The sequence below is a fragment of the Nicotiana sylvestris genome, chromosome 8 (assembly GCF_000393655.2).
Source record: "Nicotiana sylvestris chromosome 8, ASM39365v2, whole genome shotgun sequence".
In the NCBI taxonomy this organism is placed as follows: domain Eukaryota; kingdom Viridiplantae; phylum Streptophyta; class Magnoliopsida; order Solanales; family Solanaceae; genus Nicotiana; species Nicotiana sylvestris.
The window spans coordinates 224,216,974-224,235,043 of record NC_091064.1 but is presented as its reverse complement, the minus strand read 5'-3'; the positions used below and the strand labels follow the sequence as shown (position 1 = coordinate 224,235,043).

The following is an 18,070-nucleotide window of genomic DNA, read 5'->3' as shown; positions in this document are numbered from 1 at the left end:
TTTGGTCAAACACTAATTATTGTTCAAAAGTGTTTTTCAAATTAATTAGACAAACATAAATTGTTTCTCACCAAAAGTACTTTTTTGAAAAGTACTTCCGAGAAAAGCATTTCTCAAAATAAACTGATTTTAGAAGCTTGGCCAAACAGGCTAGAAATGCATCCATTCACCTGCACTAGTTTTGCACTTGCATCAGCTCTGCAATTTTGTATACACGTAAAACCAGGCTCGATGTTCGATCGAGCATCCAAAACGTTAGGTCGGGGTCAAAATATTTGTAATCGGGTAAAGTCGAGCTCGAAGTTCAATCTAATTCCATCACAATCAGCCAAGATTGTAATATGGTAATTGAGATTGGACCCAAAGCATTGTCAAAATTAGTCATCGAAACCACCAAATTTTCTTTCAAGTTTATCGAAGGCGTAACAGGTCCTGGTTCTAACTGTCTCAAAGAAATACTTGTCAACTTATCCGACAGGGGTCCGCAATTCCCATAACTAACCGGTCATTACGGCAAAAAATCACGAAACACGTCAAAAAAGGGACCAAAGGTTAGCAAATCAATGGCTTTTGTCTTTTATATAATAATAAAATAATACCTTAAAAGGTAGGTCTCCCCTAATATATAAAAGGGATTTGACAATTCATTGGACATGTTGTAATTTACACCCACAAGCAATACATCATTATTAGTTCTTGAGGCTCTTACATTTTTTGGTGGCGTTGTACCGATTTGAGCATTTATCCAGCTTGAGGATATCCAACCTCCCTAGGTTGAAGTTATCCAATTCGTGTGATTTGCATTTATTCTGTCATTATTTATTTTAATCGCATTTTAATTTACCTTTCATTATCAAATTAATCCGTGTGTCCGTAAAACCACTAACAAATTCAATTGTTATTCAATTTTGAGGGTAAATAGTTTGGCGCCCACCGTGGGGCTAAAGTAATAGAGGCAATTTGATACGAGTTACCATAACACACCCCATTTTCACTTGTTATTTGAAGTATTTTTGATTCCAGGTCAGGGTCGAGATGTTAAACCTACAACATGTCCCTCAAAACATGGACATAGAGTCCGGCCACCATGGCAAGAAAAATAGTGCAGTGCTCGGTAATGAGGTAAACCTGGTCGATCTTGGTAGAATCCTGGTGGTGGTTCCCATTGATGCCTGTTCAAATGTGGCCATCGATGCAAATCAGCCTATCGAGCCCGAAAATAGCATACACGAAGTCTGTTTGATTGCCCAAGACACATACGACGGCGAAAATGATGGAATCAACCTGCGTATGATCTTCAAAATGCTACAGGCTCAACAGGCGGCGATAGCTCAGTTGTAGATCCAAGGTCGAGCACCGAGCAGGAGAGAACTCGAGCCCCATCGGGAAGCCATCCGCAGAAATGAACCAGTCTCTAAAAGAACGGACGAGAGTGAGTCGGGGCTAACCCTAAGATCATGAAATTGCTTGAAGAATTGACGAAACAAGTAGAAGCAGGGGAAAAGAAAATCGAGGCTAATGATAAAAAGGTGGAAACCTATAATTCTAGGGTTGATCAAATTCCAAGAGCACCTCTGATACTTAAAGGCATGGATTCCAAGAAATTTATTCAAAAATCTTTTCCCCCGAGCGCGGCTCCTAAGCCTATTCCCAAAAAGTTTTGCATGCCCGAGATCCCTAAGTACAACGGAACAATCGATCCAAACAAGCGCGTAACCTCCTATATGTGCGCCTATCACAACCTTCCCTCTAATTCTATTGACTCTTTTGCTATGCTTGAAGATTCGTTCGTAAAATCACACGCTGGGGCTATAAAGGTCGAGACCAGGAAGTCAGACATTTTTAAAGTAAAGAAAAAAGATAATGAAATGCTCAGAGAGTTCGTGTCCTGATTCTAAATGGAGAGGAAGGATTTGCAGACGATTGGGCCGTTTAGACTTTCACCCAGGGGCTTAACATTCGAAGCTCGTTGGTTTCACAACAGTTGAAACAAAACTTGGTAAAATATCCAGCCATTACTTGGACCGATGTTCATCACCGATATCAGTAAAAAATCAGGGTCGAGGATGACCAGCTCGGGATCCCTTCCGGACCCACACCCGGTTAGGATCATGGACAGATCCAGAAGAGACGTCAATCACGAATCAAGATAGAATCGGAAGCGGTATCAACCATACAATAAGGATAGAAAAAGCAGTAGGTTTGAACGAAACCCTGCGAGAAATGACCGAAGGCAAAACAACCGGGGTCTCATGGGTAAAAATAATTTTGACAAGCCCATCGGGTCTAAAGAAGCACCAAGGTTATCGGAATACAATTTCAGTATCGACGTTTCCGCCATAGTATTCACCATTCGTCACATCAAAGATATCAATTGGCCTCGACCTTTGCAATCTGATCCAGCCCAAAGGGATCCCAACTTAATATGAAAATATCATGGCGCTCACGGTCATAGAACGGAAGACTGTCAACAACTAAGGAAAGAAGTGGCCCGGTTATTCAACAATGAGTACTCCGAGAATTCCGCAGTGATTGGGCCAAAAACCATTTTAGGAACAGGGATTCTGTTAAACGAGCCGAAGAAGAGGAACTTGAGCATGTCATCAACATGATCATCGGTGGTGTCGACATTCCTCAAGGACCGATGCTGAAACGTACCAAACTGTCCACCACCAGGGAAAAACGGACTCGAGATTACCTACCGGAAACAACCTTGTCATTCAATAATAAAGATGCAGAGGGGAACACACAACCCCACAATGATGCACTGGTAATATCGGTACTAGCAAATAAATATCGAATTAAACATGTGTTAATTGATCCAGGTAGCTCAGCCAAAATCATTAGATCAAGGGTTGTAGAACAACTCGGCCTACAAAATAAGATCGTACCAGCGGTCCGAGTCTTGAATGGGTTCAACATGTCATGCGAGACCACCAAAGCGAAAATAACCCTATTGGAAAATGTCGTCGGGGTTATTCAGGAAGCCAAGTTCTATGTAATCGAGGAGGACATGAGGTACAACGCTTTGCTCGGAAGACCATGGATTCATAATATGAGAGAATTACCCTCGACATTACACCAGGTGTCAATTCCCAATGCCCAAAGGAATCGAAATAGTGTACGAGGAGCAACTGACTGCTAGGGAAATATTCACGGTCAATGAGGCGATCCCGACATCCACGCTCTCCATATCAAAGAATCCAATTCCGATGTGATAAAATGAGACTAAATAGATATCACCAATGCTAGACTCGACAGAATCGGAGGAACAAGGGATAGACTAGGGCAACGATAAGGGGGTACCCAGATCTATCATAATACCCGACAACTCCGACTCTACGAAATCTACGGTCGAGGAACGGGAGCAAGTCACGTTGAGTGAACGCTTGCCTGATCGAAAGGTATACCTGGACATGGGGCTAAAACCCGAGCTCGAAAAAAAACTCATTCAATTTCTTATAACTAACAAATATTTTTTCGCTTGGTCTCATCTCGATATAACAGGAATTTCGCCGGAGGTAACCGCTCCCAAGCTAAGCCTGGACCCAAAATTCTACCCAGTTAAGCAGAAGAGGAGGCCCCAGTCTGAGGTCAAACATGCTTTAATCAGGGACGAGGTATCTAAACTCCTTAAAATAGGGTCTATTCGGGAAGTTAAATGCCCGGATTGGTTAGCAAACGTAGTGATAGTTCCTAAAAAGGGAATAAGCTAAGAATGTGTATAGATTACAAAATTTTGAATAAGGCATGCCCCAAGGATTCTTTCCCTTTGCCCAATATCGATCGTATGATCAATGCCACGGTCGGGCACGAGACTCTCAGTTTTATCGATGCCTACTTCGAGTACAACCAAATACGGATGAACGTGGATGACTAGGAAAAAAAATCATTTATCACTAAGTACGACACATTTGCTATAACGTAATGCTATTCGGGTTAAAAAAATGCCAGCGCCACTTACCAATGTCTGGTAAATCGGATGGTCGAAGTATAAATAGGAAGATCAATAGAGGTTTACATTGACGATATGTTGGTTAAGTCTCTACGAGCAGAGGACCATTTAAAACACTTGCAGGAAACCTTTGATATATTGAAGAAGTATAATATGAAGCTGAATATGGAGAAATGTATGTTTGGAGTTGGATCGGGTAAATTCCTTGGATTCATGGTGTCCAACAGAGGAATCGAGATCAATCCCAATAAAATCAAAGCCATCGAGGATATCACGATCGTAGACAATGTAAAGGTTGTGCAAAGGTTAATCGGGCGCATAGTTATCCTGGGTCGGTTCATCTTGAGGTCCTCCGATAAGAGCCATCGATTCTTCTTGTTATTGAAAAAGAAAAGTAACTTCTCATAGACCCTAGAGTTCCAGCAACCCTTGGAAGAACTCAAGCGATATCTATCAAGCCCGCCGCTGCTCCACACGCTAAAGATAGATGGACAGTTATTCATATACCTTACTATCTCGGAAATAGCGGTAAGTGGGGTCCTGGTTCAAGAAGAAAAAGGTACGCAATTTCTAATTTACTATGTTAGTAAGACCTTGGGAGAGGCCGAAACTAGGTACTGTCACCTAGAAAACTTGGCGCTCGCTTTTTTGAGCGCTTCTAGGAAGTTGAAACCATATTTTCAATATCACCCCATATGTGTTGTGATCGCTTACCCACTGAGAAATGTGATGCATAAACCTAAGCTCTCGTGACGATTAGCCTAATGGGTCGTCGAGATCAGTGGGGACGATATTGAATATTAGTACCGAACTGCCATCAAATCTCAAATCTTAGCAGACTTTGTGGCCGATTTCACACTGGCTCTAGTACCCGAAGTCGAAAAAGAGTTATTATTGAACTCAGAAATCTCTTTGGGGGTCTGAACCCTCTTCACGGACGGTGCTTCAAACGTGAAAGGATTCGGATTTGGTATCGTGCAAAAACCACCAAAGGGAAATATGGTTAGGCAATCTATTAAAATTGTAAAACTAACCAACAATGAGGCCGAATATGATGCCATGATTGCAGGTCTCGAACTAGGCAGAAGTTTGGGAGCAGAGGTGATCAAAGCTAAGTGTGATTCCCTCCTTGTAGTAAACCAGGTTAATGGAACGTTCGAGGTAAGAGAAGAACGAATATAGAGTTACATGGATAAGCTACATGTAACATTACATCGGTCCAAGGAATGGATTCTACAACACATGGCTCGTGATCGAAACAATAAAGTTGATGCCCTTGCTAGTTTAGGGTCGTCAATAGAAGATGATGAACTCAAAGCAGGAGCAGTCATACGATTAATGCGTTCCGTGGTCAAAGAAGGCCATACTGAAATAAATTCAACGAGCCTAACATGGGACTGGAGGAATAAATATGTAGAGTATCTGAAAATCAGAAAATTGCCCTCGGATCCAAAGTAATCTAGGGCCATACGTACAAAGGCAGCCCGATTTATTTTGTCCGAAGACGGAACTTTATTCAGAAGAACGTTTGACGGACCGATCGTCATATGTTTAGGACCGGGAGATACCGAGTACGTCCTGAGGGAAATTCATGAAGGCACTTGCAGAAATCATTCGGGCACCGAAGCACTGGTAAGAAAAATAATCAGGGCCGGATAATATTGGATTGACATGGAAAAGGATGCAAGGGAATTTGTGCAAAGATGTGATGGATGCCAAAGGCATGCTCCGGTGATTCATCAAGCCGGGGAATTGCTGCACTCGGTCTTGTCACCTTGGTTGTTCATGAAGTGGGAATGGATATCGTTGGCCCCTACCACGGGCACCCGGTAAGGCTCAATTTATTTTGTTTATGACTGACTATTTTTCTAAATGGGTAGAAGCCCAGGCATACGAGAAGGTCAGAGAAAAGGAAGTCATCAATTTAATTTGGGATCACATTATATGTCGGTTAGGAATGCCTGTCAAAATCGTATGTGATAACGGGAAGTAGTTCGTTGGTAGCAAAGTAAGAAAATTTCACAAAGACCATAAGATAAAAGAATCCTATCAACACCCTACACATTAGCGGGAACGGGCATGCGGAGTCCATAGATAAAACCATAATCCAAAACCTCAAAAAAGTTTGGCCGACGCTAAAGGAAAGTGGAATGAAATCTTGCTCGAAGTCCTGTGGGCATATCGTACCACTTCGAAGTCTAGTACTGGGGTCACCCCATTCCCGCTGGTTTACGATGTCGAAGCTCTGATACCGGTCGAAGTCGGATAACCAAGCCTTAGGTTTCGATATGATACCAAAGAAACAAATAATGAGACCCTAATCACAAGCCTGGAACTACTGGACGAACGTGTGATGCCGCCCTTGTACGCATGGAAGCTCAGAAACAACAGATCGAGAGGTTTTAAAACTGAAGAACAAACCTACGAAGATTCAATGTCGGGGACTTGGTATTGAGAAAAGTCATGTCAAACAATCGGAATCCGAATGAAGGAAAACTGGGACCAAACTGGAAAGTTCCATATCTAATTATCGAGATCACCAAAAAAGGGTCGTACAAACTCGGGATAGTAAGCGGTGAACAACTATTGAACAACTGGAACATAGCTCACTTAAAACAATATTACTGCTATGGTACAACCCGATCACCTTCTCATTTACATTTTGAACTAACGTTTGCAGGTACCAAGATATAATTTCCTTGGCCTGAAAGCACGTGTTGCACTCTTTTTTCTTTGATCCGATTTTTTTCTAATAAAGGGATTTTTCGGCAAGGTTTTTAATTAGGCAATAGTGGATCGTGCTAACTTACAATCAAAGTCAATAATGTTCGAGGCTTCTCTATGATAAACTCCAAACACTAGGGAGTATAGTCCATATGATTCCCTAGGCTTGATCGGTAGGATTCTTTGTAAAGGGACAAGCGGTTGAATGAACCGTACCCACATAGATCGCCCGAGCCCAGACATAAAATACACAATAAACTTTATATACTCCGAAGATTGAAAGAGAGCCTCTGCCTTATGAATAAAAATTTATTTTAGTTTCGCTTATCAAAAGCTTAATTGGTTCATCCCCCGATGACTGTTTACGGGGACTCCGATGACTATTTTCGGGGACCGTTTCTAAACTAAAATGCTAAGGATGTTTCGGGTTAACAAAATCCGAGGGCATGAAGCTTATTTTGCATTGCCCAAACTAAAAGGTTGAGGTCGTTCCGGGTTAACAGAACTCGAGGGCATGAAGCTTTTTTGGAATTGCCCAAACTAAAGGCTAAGGCCATTTTTGGGTTAACAAAACCCAAGGTTAATAAAGCTTATGAAAAAGAAAAACACACGCTCGGCAAATCATATTCAAAAAAGTATAAGTGTTTCGGGGAAAATTTCCCGGACATGCCGGATTCCACGATGCCTTAGAGATAATGAAATTAAAGGCAAAGCCTGTTCGCAATTCCGAACATGACTAATTAATGCTAAGGCATTTCAATCCTTGCAAAACATAAAAAGAAAAGCAAAGGAAGAACTCGAGAATTATCAAAAAAAAATTATATTTATGAAGTATTGTCTTTACAGAGGACGAGAGGCCTTGACACAAAGTACTAAGTACAAAATGAAATAAAATCAAACAGAAGCAGCCCGATCTTGGCCAGAGCCCGCCTCGTCATTGGGATTTTCGAGGTCTTCTCCACCCCCTGACCTGATTGAGCACTCGGAATCTTCCTCTTCGGGATAGGCCAGCTTCTTAGCATCGGCTTTTAGCACCTTGGCATCCTCAATCTCAACCGATAAATTAAAGCCTCGAGCATGAACTTCCTCGAGGGCTTGCTTTCGAGATTGCCACTTCATATGCTCAACTATATTTTTTGATTGGTCTTGAGCCACTTTAGCATTGGCCTTGTACTGTGCCACTATTTCATCAGCTTCGGCCTTGACAACGACGACCTCTAACTTGGACGTTTTAAGCTCCTTGGCTAGATTATCTCGATCTAAGACGACCGAACCAAGTCGAGATTGGAGCTCCTCAACGTTTTTTGTCTGAACCTCGTCTCTTTGCTTTGCCGCTCTTAGCTAAATTTCGGCCGAAGTTAATTGTTCCCAAGCAGCCACTCTTTTCGAGGCCAAACGATCCATTTTTCCTCTCCATTCATCGCTCTCAGCTTTGACTATATCCATTTTGGCTCAGAGTTAATCAATCTGATCGAGTTTTTGCTGGACCTGCGAATTTTGACCATCAGTCACCGAATCAAATTCATCAATACTTACTTCAAAAACTTTTACCTTCTCGACCAAGTCAGCATGATCCTTCCGGGCAACTTCTAGCTCGGCACGGAGGTTCTTGGCCTCCTCTTCGAGTTGTTCACTGAGAAATTTAAAGGCATCTCTCTTCTCAGTAAGCTCTCGAACTTCGGCTTCGAGTTGTTTCAGGTCATCCCGGTACATCAAAAAAGCCTTGTGGTGAAGCATCGAACCAACGAAATAAAAGGAACGTTAAGTCAACTGTAGAAAAACTCTAAGTATAAATCAAAAATTCACTTAGGAAAGCATGAAGTTACCTGGTTCAACGCCTATTGCGCTTTGTTAAAAAGACAAGGTGCATCCACCCGTTCATCTTAGCTTGATCATCCTCGGTCACTAGGCACCGAAGATAGCTGGCTACCCCTATGGGGGAGAAAATTCGGGCATCGTCCGAAAGGGAAAAAATAATGGTAACATTTCGGATCGGGATATACACTCGGAACAAGAAATTTACCGACCAATCTCGAGCTCGAAGAGGGTCTGCTTGCTTCGGAGCAATGGATTATCCTCAATATGCGGTGTAGCATCTTCTGTGGCCGTTGAGTCCATGCCATCGAAGATACTGCGGACAAGGTCATTCTTATTTTGCATTGCCCAAACTAAAAGGCTAAGGTTGTTCCAGGTTAACAAAACCCAAGGGCTTGAAGCTTATTTGGATTTTCCCAAACTAAAAGGTTGAGGTCGTTCCGGGTTAACAGAACTCGAGGGCATGAAGTTTATTTGGAATTGCCCAAACTAAAAGCTAAGGCCATTTTCGGGTTAACAAAACCCGAGGTTAATAAAGCTTATGAAAAAGCAAAACACACTCTCGGCAAATCATATTCTAAAAAGTATAAGTGTTTCGGGGAAAAGTTCCCGGACATGCCAGATTCCACGATGCCTTAGAGATAATGAAATTAAAGGCAAAGCCTATTTGAAATTCCGAACATGTCTAATTAATGCTAAGGCATTTCAATCCTTGCAAAACATAAAAAGAAAAGCAAAGGAAGAACTCGAGAATTATAAAAAAAAAAATATATATATTTACGAAGTATTGTCTTTACGGAGGACGAGAGGCCTTGACACAAAGTACTAAGTACAAAATGAAATAAAATCAAACAGAAGCAGCCCGATCTTGGCCGGAGCCCGCCTCGTCATCGGGATTTTTGAGCTCTTCTCCACCCCCGGACTTGACTGAGCACTCGGAATCTTCCTCTTCGGGATAGGCTAGCTTCTTAGCATCGGTTTCTAGCACCTTGGCATCCTCAATCTCAGCCGATAAATTAAAGCCTCGAGCATGAACTTCCTCGAGGGCCTACCTTCGAGATTGCCACTTCATATGATCGACTATATTTTTTGATTGTTCTTGAGCCACTTAAGCATTGGCCTTGTACTATTCCACCATTTCATCAGCTTCGGCCTTGACCACGACGACCTCTGACTTGGACGTTTTAAGCTCCTTGGTCAGATTATCTCGATCTGAGACGGCCGAACCAAGCCGAGATTGGAGCTTCTCAACCTTTTTTGTCTAAACCTCGTCTCTTTCCTTTGTCGCTCTTAGCTGAATTTCGGCTGAAGTTAATTGTGCCCGAGCAGCCTCTTTTTCCGAGGCCAAACGATCCATTTTTCCTCTCCATTCATCGCTCTCAGCTTTGACTATATCTATTTCGGCTCGGAGTTGATCAATTTGATCGAGTTTTTGCTGGACCTGTGGATTTTGACCATCAGTCACCGAATCAAATTCATCAATACTTACTTCAAAAACTTTTACCTGCTCGACCAAGTCAGCATGATCCTTCCGGGAAACTTCTAGCTCGGCACGGAGGTTCTTGGCCTCCTCTTCGAGCTGTTCACTGAGAAGTTTAAAGGCGTCTCTCTTCTCAGTAAGCTCTCGAACTTTGGCTTCGAGTTGTTTCAGGTCATCCCGGTACCTCAAAAAAGCCTTGCGGTGAGCATCGAAACCTACAAAAGAAAAGGAACGCTAAGTCAATTGTAGAAAAACTCTAAGTGTAAATCAAAAATTCACTTAGGAAAGCATGAAGTTACCCGGTTCAACGCCTGTTGCGCTTTGTTGAAAAGACAGGGTGCATCCACCCATTCATCTTAGCTTGATCATCCTCGGTCACCAGACACCGAAGATAGCTGGCTATCCCTATGGGGGGGAGTAAATTTGGGCATCCTCCGAAAGGGAAAAAATAATGGTAACGTTTCCGATCGGGATATGCACTCGGAGCAGGAAATTTACCGACCAATCTCGAGCTTGAAGAGGGTCTGCTTGCTTCGGGGCAATGGATTATCCTTGATATGCGGTGTAGTATCTTCCGTGGCCGTTGAGTCCATGCCATCGAAGATACTGCGGACAAGGTCATTCGTTTCATGACTCACTTCGGCATGGCATTCTTTAGCAGTTTGCACCTCGTTAAACATCGATTATGTGAATGAGGGCGACTCGGCAATATCTATTCCGCTAAGTGCTTCCTTCTAAGCGTTGCCTACAGCTTGTGAGGCTTCGGCCCCGACCGCCTCAGTTTTTCTAATTTGATGAGGGTCAGCCTCACCCCCCTCCCTCCCACCGACTCGGAAGATCCTTGCCCTTCGGGTTGAGGCGGTACGCTATCCATCAGGTCATAGGCCCCTCCTTCCCCCCATTGGACTCATCTCTCAATCGGTGGAGTGAATCCGGAGGCAGTGCTCAAGCACTGCTGCTTTCCTTGGGTTTTCTCACCAATCGTCTCTTTGGTTTGTCCTTATCGGGGCCCGGAGAGCTCGGAGGCTTTTTATTTTCTTCTTTTTATCCTTCTTCCAAGCGGGGGACTCTGTGAAGACATCATCATCACCGGATGGAGGCCTCATTTTAACATCTTTTGGTAAACCTACAAAAAAAGAAAGTAAAACAAGTTAGAAATCGGTAGTGTGAAATTAAGGTCAAATGTAACTTAAAGAAAAATCTCACCATGGGAACGGGCCTCCCATCGGCCCTTCGAAAGCTCACGCCATGAACGCTTGGAGTATGATCTCTGTGTTGCAATACCGTCGACCTAATGCTTGAGTCGAGGAACTACTTCCGGAATCCGAGCGATAACTGCACCGCCACAAGGCACTAATGAGAAAAGAAAAGGAAGGGAAGAGTAATGAACAAAACCTTGAAACTAATGTTGTACTTACGTGACATGTGTCATTTCTCAAGAAATGGCATGTACTCGATAGGGATTAAATTCGAAGTCTTCACTCGAACGAATCAGCCCAACCAGCCTCGGTCCCGGTATTCATCGATGCTCGAGAACGGGGCCTTATTGGTCAGACATGCAAGCTTGATTAATCCCCTTCGATAGAGTTGGGGACTATACAAGCGCATGAAATGGTTGATGGTGAAGGGAAACCCCTCGATTTTGCTCACGAAAAAGTGGGGGAGAATTACTATCCTCCAGAACGAAGGATGAATTTGCCCGAGGGTCACCTCGCACCTCTTACAAAAGACAATAATGATCGGGTCTAAGGGGCCCAGCGTGAAGGGGTAAGTGTAAACACTTAAAAAACCTCCAAGTTAGTTGTAATCGTTTTCTCAGGCGTAGGGACAACTACATATTTATCAGCCTAGTTGCACTCTTCCTTGGCCTTGGTGAGGACACTGTCGGTGGCCGAGCATATATATATCGAGATCGGCTCGCACCGACCCGATACAGATAGGTTTTCTCAACCTCGAAATCGGTTCCGGTTGGGCACCCCATAGGGACAAACATTTTTAGAGGAGGTTCTGATGTCGGTTCCTCGATAGCAGCAGGCGAAACGTTATCAGATGGTCGCGAGGAAGAGGGGTTTTCTTTTTGGGAACGGATTTTGAAGTGTTTGCCATTGCTTCTAAATAAAGGAGAAAAGAAGGTGTTGATAAAAGAAAAGTTGTGATAGGAAGATAGATTATGAAAGCTTTCAGAAAACCAGAAGGGAAGAAGTTTTGAATCTAAACCAAAAAGTGAGAGTGATGAAGTTTCTTAAAGCACAAGAGCAAAACGTTTGAATGTAAAGTTCAAATGAATGGATGAAAGAGTATTTATAGTTTTCCCAAACGACGGTTCACATCCTGGAGTGACGGACCATTAACTAACACACATTTAATGCCAGGAAAACTTTACCGACGGGATGTTTCAATTATCTTTTGTCGTTTACGTCATGATTTATCGAAGTGAGAATTGAGATTGTTTCTCGTCACATACTCTACGAAAAATGAGGGGACTATCTGTATACGGGTAAAATCGAGCTCGATGTTCGATCAAGCATCCAAAATGGTATGTCGGGGTTGAAATATCTATAATTCGGTAAAGTTGAGCTCGAAGTTCGATCTAACGTCCAACACAATCAGCCAAGATGGAAATGTGGTAATTGAGATCGGACCCAAAGCATTTTCAAAATTAGTCATCGAAACCACCAGATTTGCCTTCTAGTTTATCGAAGGCGTAATGGGTCCTGGTTCTAACGGTCTCAAAGAAAGCCTTGCCAACTTATCCGACAGGGGCCCGCAATTCCCGCAACTAACCGGTCATTACCGCGGAAATCACGGAACATGTCAAAAAAAAGACCAACGGTCAGCAAATCAAGGACTTTTGTCTTTTATAGAACATAAAATAATACCTTAAAAGGTAGGTCTCCCCTAACATATAAAGAGGACTTGACAATTCATCGGACATGTTGTAATTTACACTCATAAGCAATACATCATTATTAGTTCTGGAGACTCTTATAATTTTTTGGTGACGTGGTACCGATTTGAGCATTAATTCGCGTGTCCTTAAAATCACTAACAAAGTCAATTGTTATCCAATTTTAAAGGTAAACAAATTTGCTTAAGACCCTGTCCATTTTTGGGGTTGTAATATGCCTAGCTTTTAATGTGGTTACACAGTGGCAAAACCAGGACTTTCGTGAAAGGTATTCGAAATTTAATATATAGGTATAAAAAATAATTTTTACATATATTAAACAGTATAATTTTCTAATGAAGGGGGTTCATTACGTGGCTAACGTCACTGTTGCTACATTAGAGTTTAATGTGATATAGTATAATTCTATTGGAAGGAAAGATCAAATTACTCATAATAAGTTCAAGTCCATAATAATTTATTTATTTTAGACCTATGCTATAATTTATCTTTGTTCATTGTTACAGTACTGAAGTTTGGTAAATGTGTAAGCACAACTGCTACGTTAAATAAAGTTCACTAGGAGATTTATGTTTTCCTTTTTCCTGTAAAAAGAAAGTCTCTTAACTAAACCTTGACCACGTGCAATTAAAAAGAAAAAGGGTGAAAATTCATTTTGATCACAGAAGTTCATCTTAAAAATTAATTAAAGTTCTGCTCTAATATTGCACAATAGACATTCTACGAAACCGGAACCTAAATAATGTGTGTTTGGAATCAAAACACACAAATAAGTGTATTAAAAAAACGACATTTCTATATATAGCGTGCAACAACAACACGCTATATATTAACGGTAACGTCTGCCGTTAAGTATAGCGTGTTGTTGTTACACGCTATATGTATAGCGCACAAACAGAAAACGATATCCTCTGATTTTGGCCCCACCAATAAGTGAACTGACAATCATAATTATTTCAATGTATCGCGTGTGTTTAGAAAACGCTATATATCCAAAATTTTCTACCTCCCGGACTAGCCATTTCCTATATAAAGTGGTCAGAGTATTTGGAAAAATCGTTCACATACAATTCTAATTCTCTTCAATATTTTCTTATTGTTAAACTCTGAAGCATTTTTTTTTTTGCAATGTCTGAAGAGCGTAGAATAAGAGTTTCATTATATTGGGGGGGTGAGGTTGTGACGGAGAATAACTCTGTGAGGTATAGTTTATCTCCACAGGGTCATGTTAAATTACCACTTACACTAGAGTACAATAAATTGATATCGTTGTTATGCAAAAAAATGGGAAAGAGGAAACATTCAGTGATACTTAAAGTAACCGGAAGATATCCGTATTCCGTCACTCCGCAAGGGGCTGTTTTTACTCGGAGTTAAACATCTACGATGATGAAACTTTGAGGGATTTTCTGAGGACTCCGGATGAATACCGGGAATATCTTGTAATAAATATGTTGGATATGTACGTCAAGGTCCAAGATATTCCAAACAATGAGGTGGCCGGACATGTTCCGGATAACCCCTAGTCATCGGCTGGCTATTCTGGAGGAGTTTTTGCCGGACATGTTCCTGATGAAAGAGTTTTTCTTGATTTAAACTTATCCCCTCCTGCTTTACATAATTCACAAGACGAGTGGTAAGCTTCAATTTTCCTTTGTGGTACGATGTACAATTTTGTTGTATTCAATTTGTATTAACGCTCATATATTTAACATGGGATACAGGCCGGATATGAGTTTTATAAATAATGAACCCGAGCATAGTTTTGGTATGTTGGATCAAAGTGGTCCATCCGGGAGCTATCACCTACATGAAAATGTCCATCATGGAATTTCATCACATTACGACTTGTAAGTGAAGTGATACGGCTATATGAAAAGTATTTTGTAAATTTAGCATCTTATTAATTTGTTGATTGTGCAGTGAAAACGAGAAAGTTGAAGCAAATGTACTCACTCAATTGCCCAAAGACGACGTATTAAATCAGGATCTGGCAGATGCACAGAGAGAGGAAGAGAATAGTGATTACGACAACAATGCTGATGAATCTAGAGACGATACACCCTTTCATCGTGAGGATGGTGATGAGGAGGATGAGAAGGAAGGACTTGATTTGACGAGAGAGTACGCTTCACCCCCCTAGACGAAGAGTGCATGAGTCCCAAGTGTCGTTTCATTCAAGGGAGGTTCCTTACCTTGATAACTTGCCAAACATGCCGGATGTGGAAGCTCTAACAAGGGATTTTGATGAAATTCGGACAACAATGTGGGATGAGTCTAGACCAACGGTGCTGGCAAAGGGAATACTTTTTCTTGATAAAGCGCGCCTAAGCAGGGCTTGTATAATGCACAACGTAAAAGAGTGTCGTAAGATGACGGTATGGGAGTCAAGTCCGGTTGTATACAAGGTTGTTTGTCGCAGGTGGTTTTGGCCATGTCATTGGATGTTGCGTGCGATGAAGAAGAAGACAGGTCTGTGAAAAGTGAGTAAATACACTCCCACTCACACATGCGAAATGGACACATTCAACGGGAATCATTTCAACTTAGATATTGACTTGATTTCTCTCGTTCTTATTCCACACATCGAAGCAACCATAAGGTATAGAATCAAAGAGTGCATTACAGCAGTCCACCAGGAACATGGCCATACAATTACTAAAAGAAAGGCATATCTCGGGCGGAAAAGAGCGTTTGAAATAGTCTAAGGTAACTGGGATAAGTCATTTGCAGATCTCCCTAGGTACATGGCTGCACTGTAGCAATTTAACCCCGGGACGGTTGTTGAATGGAAGCTTGAGCGTATCCCATATAGGCCCCCTCAGTATATATTATGGGCGACCAAACTGCCGAAGTACCCACTCCGAGGCATGATGCTCCACAATATCAAGGCATATGAGTGGGGTAGAAGTGCTCCAAATATGTCGACCAGCCGAGCAATAAGGTGGCAGGGAAGCTATCAAATCCTCGCTGTATGGCGTCCAGATGAACTATCAAATAAGAACATGAAACGTGAGTATGCGCAACACTAAGTTAATCCACACAAGGTAAGTTTAGGTACATATTTACCTGTGCGCCCTCCAGCAGATCCAACACGTCCCTGCAGAGGGGGAGATTATGATGAGCATCATACTCTCGTAATAGTCTACGGCGGAGAACCCACCTCCTGGCTAGAGGGAGAAAGGGAGGTACTACAGTAGGAGGTAATTGTGGTCGCGGTGGCTGAAACTGCAAGAACCGCTCCCAGGCCCAAACCTAACATACAAAGTTGACGTAATGGTTAAGATAAAGTCTAACTAGGTAGAGTTGGAAATGATGAACACTTTATTGGAATATGTTGTCACTTGTAGAAGCGGCATAAAACTACAAACATCTCTCTGAGTGGCCATGCTCGCCCAGCACATCTGCCTATACATGTAGCCGATAACAACAACACCCTAGCTGTAATAGGGTAACTCATCCAGCAGCTGAAGATGAAGCAAAAATCTAAGGCTGACAAGGTTTCCCGAAGTATTAGGGAACAAGACCCCTCCAAATAGAAGAAGCAACAACAACCTCGTATAATGGGTGATATGCTCCTCCTCTGTATCGTCAGTGATATCGGGGTGGAGTAGCTCCAGGTGCTGTCTAATAGGGGTCAAAGCCAATCGACTAGCACCAGACGATGCAACCTCATCCTGAGGCCTGAAACCAGTGAGCTGATGCAGCATATCCAAATAATGATCACGCGACATATATCTCATAGCAATAGGCAGTGAAACGGCCATGCCATCAGCAGGCAGGCCATATAAAACCTCAACGTCCTGTAGCGTGACGGTAGCCTCGCCAATGGGCAAATGAAAAGTATGGGTCTTCGGTGGCCACAACTCAATCAACGCCGTGATCAACGCCCAGTCAACCTATATCCGGGAGATCTCAATAATCCTATAGAATCCCGTGGCCTGGAGACGATGGACTACACACTCGTGGAGAACTCTGTCATGAAGAAAATCCCACAGGTCGTCCACTCTCCTAGCGCGGAGAGTCTGGGAAAGTAACTCTCCATCCCATATATGGGCGGACCTATGATCGCCCTGAAGCACTAATAGCTCACGAGAGTAAGGGTCGAGATGTATAGGCGCGTCCATGTCGTCAACTGTAAATTAAACAACATTAATTGTATGTTAATTATTAAATTGTACAAAATATATGTAACAATTTGGGTCCATGCTCGATATTTTAGGCCCAGTAGCACCAAATTTCATGAATATTTATATGTGTTAATTTCAATTTTTTTTAATAATTTTGTGTGTGTTTGTTTTATAATTTAAATTCTATATTTTTTAGATATTTAATTGTACAAAGTATATGTAACAATTTGGGTCCAGGCTCGATATTTTAGGCCTAGTAACACCAAATTTACATGAATATTTATGTGTGTCAAATTCAATTTTTTGATAATTTTGTGTGTGTTTGTTTTATAATTTAAATTCTAAATTTTTAATTATTAAATTGTACAAAGTATATGTAATAATTTGGGTCCATGCTCGATATTTTAGGCCCAGTAGCACCAAATTTTTATGAATATTTATGTGTGTCAATTTCAGTTTTTTAATAATTTTGTGTGTGTTTATTTTATAATTTAAATTCTAAATTTTTTTAGAGATTTAATTGTACAAAGTATATGTAACAATTGGGTTCCATGCTCGATATTTAAGGCCCAGTAGCACCAAACTATCGTGAATATTTATGTATGTCAAATTTAATTTTTCGATTATTTTGTGTGTTTGTTTTATAATTTAAATTCTAAATTTGTACAAAGTATATATTTTCAGCTGTCATTCTAAAATTACTTAAACTACAAGGATTCTACACTAAAATACTATACAGTTTACTATGCTAAAAGTTTCTACATTTTACTACGCTAATAAATAAACTAAATATAAACAACATATATATTTTAATCACATAACATTAAAAAAAAATAGCTGCAACAATACTAGTTTCGCAAATAAAAAACACATAATGACATAGAAATACTAATATCTAAATACTTATATTAACATAAAAAATTAAATCTAAATTTTACACTAATATCTAAGTCCGGATAAATATAACATACTAGTTTTGCAAATACAATACAAAAGGACATGGAAACACATTCAATAGGCAGTGATATACATTATTATACAAGTTTGGACATAAAATA

The 18,070-nt window shown here is 41.3% G+C and overlaps 1 protein-coding gene across 1 annotated transcript; it reads right to left on the bottom strand.

Annotated features, from left to right (window-relative positions):
* Window positions 1-7,573: 7,573 nt before the first annotated feature.
* Window positions 7,574-8,392, bottom strand: LOC138876428 (tropomyosin-like). Its single transcript, XM_070155347.1, has 2 exons — window positions 8,168-8,392; window positions 7,574-8,020 (listed from the first exon to the last, which is right to left on the bottom strand). Exons 1-2 carry the CDS (start codon window positions 8,390-8,392, stop codon window positions 7,574-7,576), a joined length of 672 nt encoding a protein of 223 aa, XP_070011448.1.
* Window positions 8,393-18,070: the final 9,678 nt, after the last annotated feature.